General features: G+C 38.6%; 2 protein-coding genes across 4 annotated transcripts in view; one reads left to right on the top strand and one right to left on the bottom strand.

The window, feature by feature from the left end:
• Positions 1 to 3,324, top strand: part of GRM3 (glutamate metabotropic receptor 3) — a 110,468-nt gene extending 107,144 nt beyond the window's left edge. For all 3 annotated transcript variants that reach the window (XM_090135174.1, XM_090135172.1, XM_031604108.2), the window contains exon 7: positions 2,815 to 3,324. In XM_090135174.1, coding sequence (XP_089991300.1) covers positions 2,815 to 2,888 — 74 coding nt within the window. In that variant the 3' untranslated portion in view covers positions 2,889 to 3,324. The remainder of the gene's footprint in view (positions 1 to 2,814) is intronic.
• A 5,108-nt stretch (positions 3,325 to 8,432) lies between these two features.
• ELAPOR2 (endosome-lysosome associated apoptosis and autophagy regulator family member 2) overlaps positions 8,433 to 20,917 on the bottom strand; it is a 98,306-nt gene continuing 85,821 nt past the window's right edge. The window contains exons 17-22 of the mRNA XM_031590603.2: positions 18,348 to 18,444; positions 17,051 to 17,152; positions 15,246 to 15,372; positions 14,373 to 14,551; positions 13,707 to 13,872; positions 8,433 to 10,715 (exon numbers count right to left, since the gene is read on the bottom strand). Of these exons, the coding sequence (XP_031446463.2) occupies positions 10,656 to 10,715; positions 13,707 to 13,872; positions 14,373 to 14,551; positions 15,246 to 15,372; positions 17,051 to 17,152; positions 18,348 to 18,444 (731 nt within the window). The 3' untranslated portion in view covers positions 8,433 to 10,655. The remainder of the gene's footprint in view (positions 10,716 to 13,706; positions 13,873 to 14,372; positions 14,552 to 15,245; positions 15,373 to 17,050; positions 17,153 to 18,347; positions 18,445 to 20,917) is intronic.

Here is a 20,917-nt window from a genome sequence, read left to right as displayed (position 1 = left end):
TGTAGTCAAATTTAGAGCTAATTGGAGTACCAAATGCAGTTACCTGAATTCAGCTCCTCGTCTTGCTACAAACTCTGCAGAATGCAGTAGAGGTGAATGCTGCTGAGTGAGGGAACGTGACTTAAAAGTACCAAGCTTTGATCACAGAACAGCTGAAGTTTGGACTATAGAAGATCAAAGCTTCAAAGCTGAAGAGAGGCAGGATATATGTATACCTTGATAGATGACATTCTTGTTTCTATACATATTTGTTTGGGTCTAAAAATTCACCATTGGCAGACTGCTGCTTCACCTATTGAGATGTTTGCCCCATTTTCCTGGGGTCTGTTCCATGGGCATGAGAGGTGTTCTCATAAGGCAGGAGATCAGCACTTATACAACTTCCCAGATTGCTCAGGGCTGATTTAAGCACCTGCATGACTTGGGCTGAGCTTTTACACTCTTTTAGCTTATTTTTGCAGTGTCATTCACTCAAGTGCTGTCCACATGGAGAGCTGCACACAGACGTGAGCTCCTCCAGGTGTTCTCTAGCGGGGTCAGAAAAAGAACTGTTTACAGCCAAGCTGGTTAATTTTCTCTCAGTACATCTTTTGCCCAGCCCTAACTCCAAACTATGGCTTTTCTACATCATTAACTCACATCTGTCTTGCTGTGAGCATGAGTAGAGAAAGTTGTGCGCCCAAGTTTGAGTCTGCCTGCCTGTGCAGGTGTGCATGGCAAAATGCAGCTGAGGTGTCTCTAGGAGGTCCAGCAGTCTTTCAGGCTCCTGCTTTACAACACAGAGAAACTCAGAGCTGTCCAGTGCCAGTGCTGAACATTGCTCAGCTTTGTAGCGAGAAGTCAAAGCTTTTGTTCTGAGAGAACTGAGAGCTGGATTCTCAGTGTGAACACTGCCTCCCGGCACTACAAGAGAAGTAATTGCTGAGGAGGGAGCCTGGGAACTCCAAAGGCAAAGCCACTCACTCCTCACCTACCACCAGATTCCTCTTGTCCAACTCTGGCATCCTCCTGATCCAGTTCCTGCAGTATTCAAGCTACTCATACCCTTCAGTGGGTTGGACTTCAAAGAACCCCAGAAGCTAAAAAAGTTCTGGGTGTGTGATGCTCACAGCAGCAAAATGCTTTTGCCCGTAGCCATACTGCAGAAGAACAAGGACTCAAAACAAGTCTCCTAAGTAGTACTGATTTTTCTATTTGCCAACAGTAAGTGGTAATACAAAACATGATAATAAAACTTTCAGATCAATGTATTGCCAGATTACTAACCAGCTGAAAACTGAATGTAGAACTTGACAGTTAATCTTCATAAAATCATGACTTGAAGCCTTTCCACCTTAAAATATCAGATTTCAGCATGTATATAGGTTGTGAAAGATGAAACTCCATCTACCTAACTCACAGCAAGAGTTCACTCTAGATTCTTCTGCTTACTAGCATTATATGCTGCCTGGATTAACAGGTTAGTCCAGGAATACCTCTAAATTCATCTTGTTAAAATAGTTGTATTTTCCATATGAAATATTTAATCAGTCAAGGAAAAAAAAATAAAAAAGCAAATACTATCTGATCTGAAGAAATAATGATCAATTTTGAACATGATGCTAAGAGTATTTAGAGAACCAGTTTGCAACAGGGACTGCAGCCAGCATCAGTTTTGGAAGACTGAGCATGCCCTTGTCAGCTGCATAAATTGCTTTTTACAGTGGATGATTGGGTTTACCAAGTCATTGCTTGCTGTGTGTTTTCTTTGATGAAGGCATCACATTTCTCTGGGTCACTGTTATCATTAACCTAATGTGTCTTTCAAAAAGCTGCTTTATGGTGCTGTAAGCAGATATGTCACGGAGTATTGGAAAACACATTGCTGATGCCCAGTGGATAATTTTTACAAAGATGGATAAACTAGCTTGCCTTTAAATTAGAAACCACAAGGCTTTGGCAGAATGGTAATATCTCTTACAGTGAAAACACAAACACATTTAGAAGCAAACTGTGATACTCAGATTCAATTGTCATATCAATGAAGCAATGAAAACTTGTTGAATAAAATTTTAGGCAATGCAGACAAGGGTAACAGAATCTGGGCCTACCTACTGAATCCTAATCCAGAGCTCCCAGAAATCCAGGGGATTATGGCCAGGAAGTAATCTGGGATTAGGTGACAGATAATTTTGCTTTAAAATTCAGTTATTTAAATGTTTCATCATTCCATCCATCCAATATGCACATCAATTTTTAATTTTTTTTAATTCAAAATTAGATTAGCACACAGTCCTGATGTGCAGAGGTAGATTATCTCCTGGATTTAAAAATGTATATGTTTTATTTCAGGAATGGCCATTCCAAATACTTGGAAGCTTGTAGGATCAGACCTTACATTTTCTGCCAATAATGAATGAAAAATCCAAAGGTTCACTTTTTAACCCAAAAAGGCATCTTTGTATCACTCTAGCTACATTGGCTCACACTACTATGCAAATGCTATTATGTGAGGCTCAGTGGTCCAAAATCCTCCCCAAAATGCATTTTATTCAGGCACTTCGTAGACATGCTTACTCATCCCAACCCCTCATAACACTCAGCAAATAGAAATCAGGTTCCTCCAGGAGGTTTCAGCCTCAGATCTGCAATGACTTGTAGAGGTGCTACACCTCCGCCAGCTCCACTGCCAGTGTCACCTGTACTCACTTTTCCACAGGGCATCTTGGTTAAATTGGGTGACGTGGTTGAGATCATCCAAATTCTAATCCTGTGTGTTGCTGTGACTTTCTGTCCCTCATGACATCAGTTGATATTCCCCTCTTTCTCTTTCAGCATCTGCCAGTATGTACGTACCAACCGTCTGCAACGGAAGGGAAGTCCTGGACTCCACCACTTCATCTCTGTGATTGTGACATGCGGTTCAGTTCTTGAGTTTTTAGACTGTTAGGCAAAACTTTGCACATGTTGTGCACTTCGGAAAACACCAGAAAACAAAAGAAATCAAAAGAAAACTAGTACCTTTTTTTAGAAACAGTGTAATAAATTATTTTTGAGGATTGTACAGTATATAGTGACGTTCTGGAACTTTTTAGACTGATTTTAGCCCTTCTGTTGTTAATGGTCATAAGGGACATGTAAATAACCATGGTTCACAATGTGCATAGTCCTAAAGTAAGGGAGTGATTTGTTGCAAGCACAGTTGCAATGTTAGGTGACTTCTTTCCTACGATATTTTTTGTAGTTCCTTGTTGTAATTAACTTAGACTGCATTTCTATGTTGTATATTACAGTTACCTTACATGTAACAGACTGGTTTTCTCAGCACAAAACAGCAGTATTAATGTAAAGGCACCAATAATAAAAAGATAAAAGTTTTTCAGCATGGTTTCATTTTTGCTTCTTCCTCCTTTAAGGTCATTATCTCCTTGAAACCTTTCCTTTAACACCAGGGTAGGTATAAAGGGTAAAAAGCCTGCATGAATAGTGTGCATGTATACACATATACATGTATGGGAGTGTGCCTGTGTTACAAAATCCACGTCACAAAGCAGGTGATTATGATGAATGCTTTGTCAGGGCCAAGTATAAATTCCCTCTCACTGAAAAAATAAGCACGTTGTTAAAGCATCTCAAGTGCTTCTCTTGTTAATAAAATGCAGGATAATTTCCAAACACGAAAAAGTCTAATTGCATCTCAGTGAGACATTAGCAACAAAACTTTCATCACTGGTTCACCCATTTGGCATGATTTAAATTTGCCATGTGCATGGCAGACTGGTAGCATATAAAAAGCTAAGACATTTTAGATTATGTTGGCAAAGAGATAGAAGGAGATGTGTCAGAAAATTAGCCTAGACTGTTTTATACCTCCAGCCAAAACAAAGCTGGTTCCATATCACCAGTGCTGTAAGAGGAATTGGAGCACCGCAGAGACACAGAGGCTAAAAAAGTAACAAAAGAGCAAACCAGGAGACATCTACACCTGTCTCTGGGGTGACCTTCGCATTCAAATCAAACAATTCAATACACACATAGCAGCTACTCAGACCACTGCAAAATACCTGATTTTGTAACTGCTCTCTGAGAGCCACTCAGAGTCTGTCTCAATCTGAAATCCTCAATTTTCCCAGTCCAGTAAGACATTAAGGAAACAAATACACCTTTGATTAATGTGCCTGGGCATATTTACCTAAGGGCTTGTTCCCGTTGATCTCATTCCTGCTGAGGTCAATAGCAAAACTCTCACTGACTTCAAAGGCAACACCACTGAGGCTTGAAAGGCAGATACCAGAGATACGTGCTGTTGGATGCACAAGTTCTCTCAAGCCCAATCTCAGATGTTTTTACATACTTTTGGAAAGGTGCAAGTTGTTAGGGCTGAACTGGTGAAGAAAGCAGCTGTTTTGAATGCAAAATTCAAAACATAGATTCTTAAAATCCCTACTCGTAGGTAGATAATTTTTTTTTTCAGATCCATGTGTTCACCAGTAAAGACCTTTTGATGTCTACACACCCTCAGGTTCTGCATCATAGAGCTGGTCAGTACCAAAATCTCTGTGACTTGCCCAGAACAGACATTGCACAGCCCACAGAGTCAGTTTCTTTCCCTCTACAAGCTCCAAAGTGCCAAGTGCTTCAGGCTTGGTTCCTACCTTGATACATGACACAGGGGTCATAGTTTGACACACTGGGAGTCCTGTTTTCTCAATCAAGACTTCTCAAAGCATCTCAGATTGCGCAGTGACATTCATGTGACTTTTGTAAGCTCTTTTGTGTGCTAAGAAACTGTTTATAAGTATGCCAAAAGGTCAGAGTATCTGACTGTAATATTAATGTCCTTCTATCAACATTATCTTTACGAATATCTTAAAAGTGCCCAAGCCAGAGAGAATTTCTTATCAATTTGTATGGAAAGCAACAAGCAGGGTCAGATCTATATCATCTATTTCAGATTCACTATCTGCAATATAGAGCTATGAGATAGTCAACCTCTACTCCCTTTGTATTTTGTGGAGAGTCTCCTGAGTTTTCTTAGACTGCTACTTAAGACTGAGAAAAATATCCCTAAGCAAGATAAATATCCCTAAACAAGCTTTCTCAGATCACAAAGTTTACACTGAAATGACAGGCACTGTGTCAGACCAACAGCATCCCTAGAATCTAAATTGGCATCAATTTATAGCAGGTGAGGATCTCACTGTCCCAAAGGTTTCATTCATTCTGATAGCACTACTGAGAAAATGACCCAATGTCTGTGTTAGAACATGTTTTGAATTCTAACACAGGTGGTTGGAAAGCCATTAGCTTGTGGGTTTTTAACACATACCAAAAAAAAAACAACAAACAACAACAACAAAAAACACAGGAACCTCCATCCCTACTGAATGTTCTGGACTTATATTTTACTTAGATCTGTTTTTTGCAAGGTTTTCACTGCTTTCTACTGGATGCAGGTTATCTCATACTTCAAGTAATCCAGTTTCAAAACAGAGCAAAACAAAAAGGAAAATATCATAGTCTGGCAAAAGCTTTGCACACTGGACAAGCAAAAAAATCTTTGGAGAAACATCATATTATTATTAGTTATTTCTTCTAATTATTATTTCTGTCTTTTCACATCATCATTTGTGTTTCTCAATTTTAAACAATAAAAAGATTTTGTTTCCAGTTGTATAAAACCCTTCTCTTCAGTGCTCCTATCATATATAAACAGGGAAGTAAATCACCTCAAAGCACAGAGGATCCTGCCATTGTTCCTTACATGGTGTATGGGAGTCCCAAGCACCATAGCTGGGAACCTGAAAAATCAGTTGGCTGAGCAGAAAAATAAGACGAAATAAAACCATCAGAATTCTATCTGAAGTAAAGGAAATTATGTGTTTTTGGTAGTGGTGGCTGTAGGTTTTTTTTTTGGGTGGAGAAGGTGGAGGTTGGTAGGGGAAGTGTTAAGTCCTGACCAAAATTTGAAAGCAAAAACATAATCCTTTTGTCTCTCAGTGGTCATTTTTCCTGGTATTAATTATAAAGTAAATATAGTTTAAGAAATTCCAAAAGGAAGCATTTTTTCAAAGTAAAAACCTCTAGTACTTGTTTCCAAATGACCAGATCCTACTTAAAAATATCATGTTCTCCTTGAACAAAATAAATAATAATAATTTAAAAAAAAAAAAAATCCATGCAAAGAGTCCAAAATACACTGTTCCACCCAGAAATCTGAGCTCTGGATAAGAACTTTTCTGATGCAACCCTTCACGACTAGCACTCTTAAGAAAAGGGAGATGGAAACAACTCCTTAGCTCAGCGCCAAGTGCAGGTGCTGAGCTTGCTGACATTATGACATTGTCTACCATTAGCATTTGCAGTCTGCAATCTGAGAGATGTATGCCCCCCTCAAAGCTTCTCAACAGCCAGACAAAAACTCATTGTTGTTACTTTAAGTACTAAAGATGTCAGAGCCAGGCTGGATTTTTCTTGCAATAGGAAGAGGATGGGTAGGAATCAGTGGCAGGGAGGAGGCTGGGAAGGTCAATTTGCTTTCTTCTGCTGACAGTAAGTAAATGGCATAGGCAAGAATCATAGAATCCTGGAATTGCTCAGGTTGGAAAAGACCTTCCAGATCATCAAGTCCGACCACAACCTAATCATACTACCCTAACTAACAACCCTCCACTAAGTCATGTCCCTGAGCACCACATCCAAACGGTTTTTAAACACATCCAGGGATGGTGACTCAACCACTTCCCTGGGGAGCCTATTCCAGTGCTTAACCACCTCGTCTCTAAAGAAGTGTTTCGTGATATCCAAACTAAACCTTCCTTGGTGCAACTGGAGGCCATTTGGGGCTGTACATAACACCAACACTCGCAGAGGTCTCTCCTGTTTGTCTTTTATTAAAGCAAACACACACAGAACACCCACTCACACTACCTCAATTAGGCTTTTAGGTGCTGTTAGAGTTGTGCTTCACAGCACATGGGACCTTCCTGTTAAGGTCCAACTTTATATATACCAAAACATGGTGGTCTCTTCCCTGTTACATATACTCAGTGTGGGAAGTGTCAATAAGGTGTCTGGAGATGTCAGCACTTTTTGTGATACAATATATATGGTAGGATGAGTTTGACCTTGCAAATCTTATCTCTATTTCCATCTATCTCCTTACATATTTGCCCATGAAGCACAGTTCCCATGCATTCAGAAGCAGCGAGAAACAGAAACAAATGATTCTGTGAGAAAGTTACACACGGGGAAAGACTTGAAAGCACCACTCTCTCTTAGAAGATAAGTAGAACTTTTGAAGCTTTCTCTTAAGGTTATCATTGCCTAGAACATCAATTTAAGTCCTTCATGCTTCTTCACATGGACCAACCAGCAGCATTCCTTGCTTCAGAAGAAATGTCTTTGCCATTGGCACATCTGTTTTTACTCTTACATTGAAGCACATGTTATGATCACTACTGGAGATGAGTCAACAACCATGGTTTCCTAAATAGTAACATCTCCTATCCTGTGTGATTACAATCAGCTGTCTCTGTTTTATGGGCCTTACTGACTCTGGCTTGAACAGCAAACATAACACTGAAAACATTCCCTTTTACTAATGAAGGGTCCAAAAACTTCTTTTAAAGAGTAATCTTCTTTTTCAACAAAGATGGCAACTCTTTGAAGCTACTCAATAACCCTCTTTGTGGCTCTAAGACATTTAATTTTCCCAAAACCTAGATTTAAAATAAATCCTGTTATATACAACAAACATCAAACAATATAATCAGAACCCAGATAGAATACATTCTCTGTGTATTTCACCCCCTAGCAAGTGCTGTCAAAGCTAAAACAATGACATTATGCTTAATTTGCCAATAATTAATAAAGAGACACCATAAAATGTGCTTAATCCTCAAAGAGATTCAGTTGCTTGACTCCAGATTTCAAAGAAAAGCATGCAAATGCAGCAATAAAATGCATTCCATTTAATCAACTAAACACATAACAGACCAATTCACATTGTTTTATGGCATCAAATAACAGATCCTAATGTGATTCCATGTGGGAGAAAAGAGGGAGGTTGCTGTAAGTATTAGAACAGGTCACAGACAGATGATTTCTTAATGAAATGCTAAAGGCTCCAAAATTTATCTCTCATGGGAAAATAAAAACTTCCCCTTCCTGCTATGTCTTTAACCAAAAGAAAAGATCATAAAGGTCAGCAAAATATGACAGTTTTAACTATGTTATCAGCTACACTATAAAGTTGCCTGGAAGAATTTTGAACAATATCATGACAAACCTTTTGGAAGCAGAGCTGCAAACGGTCATCCAGCAAAGTCTATCAGAGCGAACAAAAAATAGCCACTTTCTGCTTGATTCAGAAAACAAAAGGGAAGGAGAAAAGGAACCAAACAAACCTGTGCTATTATGTAAAATTTTGTACAGCTCAGAAACATTAAGGCATTTTTACACAGCAGATATCTGAAAGAATAAATGTTGTTCTAGAGAATGCACTGCAATATGGGTTGGAAAACATACGAAATGAGAAGGGGGAAAAAAAGAGATGTTGACTCAAGCAATTTGGTGGCAGCAAAAAGCTCTAGTCACTACTGCAGGCTGCAAATGGTCAGAAAAGGCTTTAGTTCCATCAAATATCTCAAGTCCAAAATTTCAAATATATTTTCACTTTATTTTATGAATGCCCATCAGATATATATCTTTGATGCTACAGCACACCGGTTGAATAAAAACCAACAACATAAAAACCCTTTTCATAAAAGATCCAAGAAGTGAAATCCCAAAGCCATAGCGAATTACTCCGTGAGCATATCATCTTTGACAACCATATATAAATGACATCATGACGACAAATACAATGTACAATAAGTGTGCCATGGTACAAAATATACAAAAAAGAATGCGTATTTAATATACATTCAACAATACCCCATAAAAATCTTTGTTGGGAAAGTGAAGTGCCTTTCCAAGAAGAACAAAAAATGTACACCGCTTCTGTAAAGATGCCTGAAGTATCTCCCAGCAAAAGAGCAACGCCTGTGTTCCGTGACAGGAGATATAAAATAACTGAGCTGAATTTTCCCTAAAGAAACAAAAAATCTAAACTTCATAAATTTTTGTCCACGTTTGTAGCATAATAAAGTATTCAGAGTGCAGAAAATTCAATTTAATTTAAATTTTACTTAAAAGCAGGCCCTCTTTTACAGATATAGCTCAGTCATATAAAACCAAAAAATCTATATTCCTCGTAATAAAAGACCTTTTCTGCCCATGTGTCTCTTCTGGCTTTGATGCATTCCACCATTTACATAATTTTACTGGAATGGAAATACGAGTCTGACCAGAGGTCAGGACAAAACTGGTTCCTCATTTTCTCCTGGCTCTATACAAGTCTTGCATATTTTTTCCTAAGTATTTTTTGCCTTATTTTCAGACTCCTTTGAGTTTGACTTCAGTGAGAATTCCAGGACATGATTGGGGTTGGCTCTATGAAGAACTCATGCTTACAATGTGACTGATTTCATGAAGAAGTCCATCTAGCTTCCAGTTTTCAAGGAACCACTTTGTGCCCTTCTTTCAAAGAAGGTACTTGTATTGACAGTAGAAAACATTTAGATGCTGAGCTGCCTAAGTGCACAACCACACACTCAGCTTCCCTGGGCATTCATCCTCATTCCTTGCCTGGGGCCAGGAACAGATGCAGCTGAGTGTTTCTAATAAGTCTATCAGCTGATAAAGCTGATGCCTGATCTCCAAAAGTGGAGATTTCATGCTTTATTTCCACAGTTCAGGCTTTGCTGGCTTGCACCCAAGGGGAAGGTGGCATATTGGCAGCCCAAGGGAGGGGAGTGAAACTGCCACCAACCTCTCTTGAAAGGACAAGCTTCCACAGAGAGCGATGAGTGCAAACTGTACTGCAGCTATCATTTTCCCTGTCTTTAAAGAGCTTGATCTTACTTCTGCCTATAAACTCATGAGCCCAGATCTGCAATTTACACAGCAGCAGTTAGCACGTCTAAACTCAATAACATTAGCTTTTACCTCAACCCTGCTTGCCATGAATTAGGCAACAGAATGGGTTCAACTTACAGGTGCAGAAGCATGTCTCTTGCATTAGATGCCAAGGGCAGACCACCAAGCCCTCCAAACCATTAAAATCAAAAGCATCCTCTTCAGCTCAGAACTCATCTGCAGCTTGTTCCCCATACCATTCACAACTTTGATTTTAAGAGAACTCACAGGTATGCAACTAAAGGACTACGCACAACCTTTGCAGGAGGATTCAGGCCTGTCTGAAAATCATTTCCTACGAATATGTGTAGAAGGAGAGATAGGAAATGAAAGGTACCTATAAATCACATGGCATGCCTGAGCAATGCCCAGGCGAATGCAAAAAAATAATGTTATTTGCAGTATGTATATCTCTTCCTGAGTTAAATTTCATTCCCAGTATGGAATCCAAGCATCTGTTTGGGTTTTTTTGGCAAGGTACTCAATCACGTGATAAGGCAATCCAATTTTATGGTTTGCTTCCTGTCTTCTTTCTTCCTAAATGGCTGAGCATTTCTCACCGAGATCACTACTGCAATGTGTGCCAGAATATGTTTAAAATATGGTCCTGTAAAAATAGAAATCAGGTTTCTTTCTTTGAAGGCAGCATTAATTCTTCATATATTCTGGGATCTTGAGGATTTCAGCTGAACAGATTCAAAGTGATCTTCTTTTTCCTGCAATGGAAAAGACAGGTTCCCATCAGCTGGGATTCTCAAATTCACTGCACCAGTTGCTACAGTCACTTCTCTTAAAAACTTCAGAGCAGCCTTTGCCAAAGATTTTGTTTCTACCACAGTAACGAAGAGCACAGTTTGACTATTGTTTAATAACACCACTAATTCTGTGAAAAAAAATGCAAAATTATCAAAGTTATGCTAAGAAGAGAAAAGCAAAAAATTTTGCCAGGAAGACAAAAAGAAAATTTTCCATGGTATTTTCTTTAGAGGGTACAGGGAAGGTTTGCATTTCATATTCATAGCAGAAGACAGCCAGAGCTAAGGAATTGTAAGATAACCATATCTATGTTTATGATTATTTAGTAATTTGTTTGATACTTAAAAGAAAATGTTTAGAGTAAAGCCTGTGAATCTGAACACTTCTGCCCCGCTCCTGGATCGCCATTCCTAATCCTCTTCTGGACAAGACAAAAAGTCTGCAAACTCTCTGCCATACAAAAATCAGGGACAGAAGATTGATTTGTTCCTATCTTTTTCCTGCTGGGCGACAGCCCAGCCTCTCTGTCAGAAGGTATTAGGGTGCAAAGTCAGGACAACCCGACAGTCCATACTGGAGCTACTGAAAATCCCAAAGCTACTCACTGGGAAGTGCTGGCTCTTGCATTGTGCACCTATCTTTTCTATTAGTTGACGTACACAAACACAATGGGAACTACATTAACTCATGTTCTGGTCCTTAAAGCAGTCTCCATCAGAGATCAGGACAGTCTGGTGCACGTGTGAGAAAGAGCAGGAGAAAACTGTCCTGCATTTGCCTACAGCAGAGAATATATTTCTTCTTCTGAAGGATCCGAAATTGTTATGCTACAGACAACAGATGAAACTAGAACAGCCTCCAACCTCAGGCAGTTTCATGATTCTTTAACTTCCATATTCTCATTAAAAATAATAGTTATTTCTTACTATATTACAGTCCTAGCCCTAAATTGCTTGGGTTCTCAGAGCCATTAATAGCTTCATTAGATATTTTGTCTCAAAGAAATGCCATTGCCCGTAGCTTGAACATATAGTTAAGATAGTTATTTCTTTGTTTTTTCCATTTAAATTTCTTCTCTTTTTCTCCTCTGCTTTTCTCTATTATTTTTCTGTATTTTACATGCAAATACATCAGGAGATGAATTTCTTCATCTCTTCCATAAATGAAAAATAGTGCCTATAACATTTGTTTTGGAGAAATATATATTAAATTCCAGTTATCTGCAGGGATACAGGACACAGATTTCAGTAAGCTAATGAAATACTGTAAGCTGACTTTGCCAGCTATGATTATCTACTAGGAAAAAAGGGAATCAGCTTAGAAATATCTGACAGGCTTATTTAAAAAGGAGAGAATACTCAGGGAACCTGTTACAATGGATGTAGAAACTTTAAAAAAACTCTTTTGGAGTTTCTTTCCATTTGAGTGGTCTAATACTATAGCACTAATGCTTACTTTTAAGAAAAAAAAAAAAGAAAGGAAAAAAACCCAACATTTCTCCCACACTCTCATTTCTATACTTCTAATCAGGCAGAAGCCAGTGGTTGGTGCTGCAGATTGAATCAGCAAAGCTTTTACAGTTATCAAGCGTACAGCAAAACATAACCCTCAGCAGCACTGGTCATCACGCCCAGCCACATCCAGCCAAGCCACTTCACGTACAAAAAAATACCACCCTATATCCTACAAAGTTCTACTGGAAACTTATTCCCATAGGATTCAAAATGGAATCTATATCCATTGTTGTGAAAGCTGCATAAAATTTTGTGTGCTTTCATTTTATTTACATTTTCAAAATCCTTAGCATTACATTTTTTCACCTTTCCACAAGGAAAGGGACTGACTTTACAAGACAAATAGTCAAGGCAGGGGCAAGAGGAAGTTCTGCACATTAGCTGTGTGCCATGTCCTAGGAGGAAGATCTGGGGAACAGTTATGTGGAAAGAAGAAAGCACTCTAATAAAAATATAAGACAACCAAGAGAAAGGAAAACTACGGGAAAAGAAAGGACACACAGTTACATTGCATTGCACTCAATAACAGAAAGGAAAACAAAGAACATGAGAAAAAAATCTCAAAATTCAACTTTCTGAAATACTATTCAGACAAGAAACAAAGAAGTCACTTTTCAAAAGCTTCTATGTATTATTATTGTTGAAGAAACCTTCTTATTTTGAAACATCCCTCTTCAGCAGAACTGTGTGAAAGGGAAAATGTCATTCACCTTTTTCCTGTAATAACAGATGCCCCAGCTGGACCCCCTTAAAGACAACACCAACTTTCCCACTGACTGCAAAGCGTTTGGAAAAAGATCAAAATGCTTATGGTATCTACCATGACTTCTGTTGTCCCCATGAGAAATAATCAAAGGACATAAAAGACCTTTGTGCTAGGAATTCAAGCATATAACAATGCTGCATCACATGCTGCAAAAAAATGCTTACTGCTATTGCTCTCCAACAAAATGGAGGAGGTTGCTGTATTGGGTGATGGGCTTTAGCTGATGCTTCTCTTCATCTGAATACTATAATCCTGAAAATTATGGCTCTCAAGTCAGCCATGAAGTCAGCCCAGATGAGGTATACAAGCAGCTGACTGATGGCTGTTCCTGATATTAATTTCCTGTATCTATTATAGCTGTGTTTGCTTCAGTGGAGGTATCTGGTAGGAATCCAGGAAGAGAGGTTTCCCATGCCTCTTTTTAGGCATGGCCCATACAATAAAGAATGCTTCGGGAAGCTCCCTGCAGAAGAGAAAGCATTTCTTTAATTCCCTGAAACACTTATCATTACTCACACTGTGGATTTCAGCAGGTTGAGAGCAAACTGGGCGATATGTGTGCCAGAGGCTACACAAAGCACTGTGCAAATTGGCATCGCAGCCTCATCGCGTCCAGTGATAAATAATGGTAATAATTATTTTTAGTATTAATAGTACTGATTACCACTTACCTTTGTTGCCAAGGACTTCAGCTTCCCCAGCAGTGACTGCTTATTTGAATATACTATTTCTTCTTCATTATCTTCCCCCTCCATTATAGCACAACTGTCAGCAGCTGGCAGCTCACACTCTTTTGAGTTCGCTGTCATCACTAATTTGGAATATTTATACTCCAGCCTGAAGACAGGAAGCCATACAGGTATTCATTTAGTTGGGTTTTTGTTGTTGTTGTTGTTTGGGTTGGGTTTTTTTTTTGTTTGTTTTTTGTTTTGTTTTGTTTTGTTTTTTTATGAGTGTCCCCTATTCAAATATTTTATAATTTAGATTATCTGAAGTCCTGCTGAAAGGTATGAGTTAGATTAAAGAAATACCCTTTTGGTCTTCATACCTTGAGAAAACCATATTGCTTCAGGACTTAGTCAACCTCAAACTCTTAGGGGTTAAAAAGACAGCTCCTGTCAGGAAATCATCCCATAATAAATTATTGGGGATTTTCTATATTTTTCAATCTAGCATTTTGAAAAACATTGCTAGCAGAAAACTCAGCTTGGTCAATCAACAAACTGATCGAGCACCGTATTTTTCATCAACACCGTCATAAGGTCAGATCCATGAAACGTCTTTTTGTTCAATACCTCAAGCTTACTTTTATATGCAACACAAGTTGCAGAACTTACTTCTGGTTCTTCTTCCAAAAATAGCAGGTCAAAGCTATCAGTAGCACAGCAGTGAAAGCACCAACACCAGCTCCAACCTTTAGCCAAAAATCCACCGTTTCACAAGTGCTGGTCCTTTTCTCTGGCAAGGGAACCCCTCTAATGCAATGCTTCGGTTCATTCCATACATACAAGGTTTCCTTTCAAATAGAAATCATAGAACACCAGCAAATGAGCTGTTTGTAGGAAAACAGAGAACTATTTAAAGTTGAAATAAACAAGCTGCTTTTTGGTAAATGGGTTAGACATCTTTTCAATAAAAGAAAACCAAAGCAAGTGCTTGGTTTTCAGTCATATTGTCAACTCAGTCGTCCCCTTGATTGTAGCTGTAGATTCAAACGTGGCAAAAGGGTTTCCTCTTCTTTACTGATCCTCACTTAATATGCTTTAGTTTGTACAGGCATTGTAAATTGGCTGTGCCTGCTTTGCAAACGTTTGTCAACAGGGCAGTTCTAAACAAGTGAAAGGATTTCCTAATATTTGATTAGACGAGGCAGTAACAAAAACTTTGCAAACAAGAAAAGATGAATTTCTAAGCTGAAATCTGTCTAGTCTGCCATGATGATTATGGCTACCTAAGGACTGATGTCCTTTAGGCATTCCATTCTACAAACAGCATGCTTGCATGTAGGAATGCATCTAGAGTTTAGGTCTTACCCATACAGACAAAGGTTAGAGGAAAGCTGCCATGGGCACAAATATTCCTGAGTCTCAACACAGCCGGAGATCCCCAAGTCTACATGCACTTAACACGTCCACTTGCACAAACAATTTCAACAGCTTTCAAGTTTTACCCAAATGAACACACATGACTCGGAGCTGGGGATGCTGTACCTGAAATCCTTTTTTGCAGGCTCCCTCAATCTCATGGTAGTCTTGCTCTGTGCACAGAGGGCAAGCTTCTGCACTTTCCCACACAAAGTAGAAAGTGCATCCATCGCAGGTGCCAGCAGGGCATGAGCTAGGAGGAGAGCAAAGCATCGTTATCATTTATTAAACACTCTGGAGTTTGCATCTTCACTATATTATTGTTGGTAAGTACAACAAATACAAATAGATAAACATCCATCAAGTCAGCAGATGGATAAATCTGGGGGAAGAATTTTTCCCAGTTTACAAAATGCTCTCTCAAATAATAACAGATGTTGGGCTAACAAAGGTCTAAAAAAACAGTACAGTTCCTGGCAGTGTTTGCGACCTATGCACCTATAATGAAGAGAAGAAGCCCTGGGGCAGCAGAACTACTCTAGCGTTTCACCAGCATGAGCTAGACTGGTGCGTGCCTCTCACTTTCTCCTGCACTGTGTGACTGTTCCCTATGAATGGCACAAGTTGGTTCCTGCTCTTGTTAAAATGATGCCTGGGTGATGTCATCCATGTGGAATGGACTTGTCATGGTTAATTACTAGGAAGATGTTCACCAGTTAATGAAGAGATAACAGTTTTTCTTTGTCTAAGAGAGACTAATGAGTTCATTATGCATTCAACTGGAAGAACAGAGTTGTACTGGCAATGCTAGGGCATTCGTGCAGTTTATCCTCCTGACAACTGCAGCAGTAATAACAGCAGTAGTGACACACAGTCCATGCAAGAAGTTGGGTTGTTTAACTGATATATACCCATGCAGAAAAATTGAGGTAAACGTTTTTATTGTACCATCCAGGAATCTGTTATTCTGATCTAAAGGACTAAAAATCTGTTATTCTGATCTAAAGAACTAAAAGCCAATTCTGGCTTACCTTAATCTGAATAACTGATAACTATCATCTCTGGATAATGTAATACTTTTTGCCATACATGATCATTGACAGATCTTTCTCCTCTTTTATATCTTTCACCTTGTACTGCAACTTTACGTGATACTAAACGCTGTGTCTGGGAGATCAAAGAGTTACATGCAATACTACTTGACATTTATCAGCTACCTCACTACTTATTTGAAAATAGCTGTCTGACTGCTGAGTTAATCAAAGTGGGGCAAGGAAGGGAGATGTCAACGGGAAATGAAATAAAGTACGTCATGTCAGCGTCAGTTGTGTGATGTTTCTGTCTATGCCCACGCTGTTAAAAGCAGAATTGTACTCCTCTCACTACTGGTAAGTTATCACAGCTCACACTGTGTTAAACACAAAATGCTAGAAAGCAAGGACTCACATCTGAAGGAGATTCACACAGTATTTAATAGATGGTAACTTGTTGCCTAGCGTCATTTGCAGAGTGTCAAGGCCTTAAGAAACTGGTTAAACATCTCCAAAGGCATTCAAACATCAGTCACTCACCTGTCACATGTGAAGAAGCTGCCTCTTTGGCTTTGCTCAGGTGGGCATGGATAACCCATTCCAAAGAGGATCCCACACATCTCACAATGTTAGCTTTGGGAAGGAGGATGAGTGAGGGTATGTATGATCAATACAATAGTAATGTCCAGACAGACATTACTGTATATATAGTATATAAGTAAAAATATCATATAAAGATTGTATATCATATTATATATGATGGGCTTTAACAGCTCTGGAGGAGAAATGAGTGAGACTTCCCAGAAGGTTAAATGAGGGAGAACAGCACTTTTCATTGCTGTTAAGTATAAACTTCCTATCGAGTTTTCAGGCACCACTGGGACACAACCACTTAAATACCTGGGCACTGAAAGCTCTCCCTGATCTGGCTTGTTGGGGTTGCATCTCACTGTCACAACAGTTGCACGACCATCTTCACAAGAGGTTGTTGCTGTTGAAGATCTAATATGAAACAGGAAGAAAAATGTGCGGTCAGGAATGTTTCCACTACAGTAAATACATGCTGCTGTTTCATAGGTCTACATCATTCATCAACCTGCAATAATAATGTAATAATCTTTGCTGTGGCACTTTTGCCATTGTCAGCTGGAAAAACAAAAAGGAGGAATAGAAGCTTCTTAGGCTTCTTCACATCATTCAAATCTCAAAGTACTCTGAGATGGCACCTGGGGAACTGCTCTGTTTTTCTAGCTAGTTTGATTTCTGCTGAGCAAAGAAATAAACCCACCCACAAAATAAGAAAGATTAAAAAACAGAATTACAGGCACTGTTGTGCTTGCTGTGTTACTCTGACAGAGAGTTCATGATAGCTTTTTCCTTGTCCAGGAACTCTATATTACACTGTTCCTGAAACAGCAGAAGGTAAGGAGGATGTTATTCTGAAAAAACTAACATTGTTGGTCAAGTTTATAATATTCTCAAAGTAGGGTCACTGCTGTGGGGTTTGGTCTGCAATATCCTTCAAGAAAATGTATTTGAGTATTCATGAAGTGTTGAAACCTAAAGTGGTATAGCAAATTAAGATCTATCACTGAAGTCAACACTGAGAGCCAACTGGTACAGCAAATGTAGGTACGTGCCTTAGGATAACCTGCATAGTCCCACAGCTCCAAAGAGCAAACACAGAAACTCAGTTCACATGTTGTCTACCAGCACACAGACATCTTAATAGAGGTGATTTTTGATCTAATTATTACCCAAATTCTTTTTATGGAGGAGAGTGAATAATAAGAAAAGTATGCTAACAACTGAGCAACTTGGAACAATTATTTTTAACTTTAATACATTCTTTTTTGTAACATCATAAAATACAAATGATTGTGAAAGAAAATACATAGTGAAAAGTGAACACACCAAAGTCACATACAAGAAATTATGGAAAGCAACATTACAGTGGAAGTGGCACATGGATTAATCAAAGTTCTGGTATCACTGTCTATCCATCAAGTATAATTTAGACTTAAGCAAACAGTGTTGGCTGATTTTATAAAATATTCTTCAATATGTCAACCCATATCAGCCAAATGTTGGCTAAAGCAATAAAGATTAGAGGTGCATTAAAGATCTTCCCTCAGAGCTTTAGTTTCCTTTAAACAAAATAAAGTTGAGGTACCAGTTAGTAGGACTCTTTACCTACTTGTAAAAGAAATGCACATCAGGTACTTTGCTTGGAGAGGGAGGGAACATGTCTGTCTTGACACTGATATTTTCCAGCGTTGTTTCAACAGTAGCTCCTAAAATTTAGGAAAATAAAAATGAAAGGGACAAGATAGGGATGGATTTCTGAGAGGTTCATATGCAATATTTTCTGTCTGCAAGGTATGGTTCTCACTTAATATAGCATTTAATGGCATTGTTATATATTATTCATTTTCCTTTATTCTGAGATTGCAGATTTGTATGTTCCTCATGCAGTCTGATTTTGTCATACAGAAAATATTAATAAAAACAGTGGACATGAATTATACTCTTTTTGCCTGAATTTACATCTATCAGGAGATATAACAGAATAATAAAATAACTCGGTTTGGCAAAGGACTTCTGGAAATAATCTGATACTATCAACTGCTAAAACCATATGCCTTGCATGTGATGCTTTTGTGTATAACTCTAACACAACATAATCAAAACATCTAGAGCAATCCGTACTACTGAAGGAAGAAAACTTCATTTAAAAGATTCAGAAGGATTATGGATTCATAGGAAAGCCTTGATGGCACATTTTGGAACAAACAGATGGATGCATGGAGCAATAAAGGTTACACAGGTCTGCATGGACTTTGGAGAAGACCTGAGAAAGAGGAAAACTCAAGTAATGCAAATTCTGAGATCCTTTTTATCCCATGAACCAGAGAAGATGGAAAACACTGATCCTGCACCACAACATTTCAGAAGTGGGAGCTGTACAAATGGGGCAGGTTGCACCCTTTTACTGAGGTGAAAAACTGCTAGAACTGTAAAAAGCAAAGTGATAAGCAGCCAGCAACTGATGGGAAGACTGAAGACAAGAGTTTTCCCCTTGTTCTTCCAAGAGTTTAGACACCCTGGCTGCATTCTTTAGTCTGTCCAAGCCTGTGATCGTGTAAGTACATGGATCAATGTGCTCAGTAACACTGCCTAGTCATGCAGGTGAGGAATGGCCACAGAGCATCACATCAACACAAAGAAAAAGCAAAGAACCTTGTTGCAGCAGCCATGGGGAACACATGCAGAGAGACGCCATTGTTGTGGAGGAGTCTCCAACCTGAGAACACAGGCTAGAGTCCCTTTAATAATATTTCCTCTAATCGAAGATATTGTGTCTAACACAGGGCATCTTAAATTTGGATCTCAACCAAACATTCATTACTCAGTAGACTGGAAGATGTAGCTCCTAGGTACTTTAATATATTCCAGAGGTAATGAGAGAATATTCCTATCCCATAGGTAGTACTGCAAAGCTGGCATCCCAAAATGCCATTTCTAAAAATAGAAACACTGGAAGCAAAATCAAGTGTGAGGAAAAAAGATGGTATTTCTCAGAAGATATTAACTAGATAGCTAAAAAGCCACAACGGCTCTCTCTTGAAAGACAACTGTTTTGATTAGGAGTCCACTTGGAATAAAGTAGCAGGAAAGAACCTTTAAAGAAAAAAAAAACAACAGCAAAAGTTTCATAGAGAGGGAATAGAGAATCAGATAGCAATCTATCTAAATCCAAAGTTTCAGTTACAAAAAAAGTGATAATGGATGCTAAAGACTTCAGGGAAAAGCTCATGTTTGGCAGCACCAGAAAAATTTTAAGTCTGAGACCTGTTAAAAAATACTAGAAATGAAATATGCCTTATGGATGTCAAAGGCAAACTTCAAGCATTTTAAAATGTAAAAGTTGCAGTACAGAAAATGCAGAAGATCTTGATACGTTTTCTCTGTACAAAGAGAAAATCAGGATTACCTGCATCCTTTCCAAGATAATGTTTGTACACCTTATTTTTTCACTAGCAAGAGAGGATTTTGGCAACTACCTGGCATGCACATATAAATTAGCAAACCTGTATCTAAGAGTAAATCAGGCCAACAAGATTTCCCACTTAGAAATATCTGTTTTAATAGAACATTTAACGATAGTGAACTGTCAGAAGGTTGATGGAAAGGGAATACAGTGTAGAAATTCAGAAAGGACAAAACTGAACCACAGATGAAAACGTGGCTAACATGATGTGGCAGATCAAAAGGAATGGGAAGGAAAGGCGAGGTTTGGTTAATGCATAGATACATTTAAAAAAGCAGACAACATGAATTTGTGCAGAACAGCTTCTGTTCAAGAAATCTGATTTCTTTCCTTTAGTGCTGATAAATTTGGTTGCTAAAGAAAATTATGTACATTTATCAAGTATTTCACTAATTAATGTCAGATTTTAATTAAAGAGTTGGCAGTGTACTATCAATTAAGCGTATACTCTGAATTAAAAGTTATTTAGCTGATCAATTACAAAATTATCTGTCCATGGCAAATTGTCATCAAAAGGGGTACGGCCCCAGGTTTCTCTATGCATTGACCCAAAATGTCCCAGAATGCAAGATTTTCATCAGTGATCTGCAGGTAACAATGTAATCACTATTGGTAAAGTGCAGATGAGACAAAGATCAAGAAGAATAGAAATAAGGGTGATTTCATGCACTTGGTAAGCTGGTCCCACTGAAACGTAACATCTTTTAGTGCAGCAC

The sequence above is a fragment of the Phasianus colchicus genome, chromosome 1, assembly GCF_987193195.1.
Source record: "Phasianus colchicus chromosome 1, bPhaCol1.hap1.1, whole genome shotgun sequence".
In the NCBI taxonomy this organism is placed as follows: domain Eukaryota; kingdom Metazoa; phylum Chordata; class Aves; order Galliformes; family Phasianidae; genus Phasianus; species Phasianus colchicus.
Note: the sequence above shows the minus strand (reverse complement) of the source record. Positions and strands in the feature narration are given on the sequence as shown.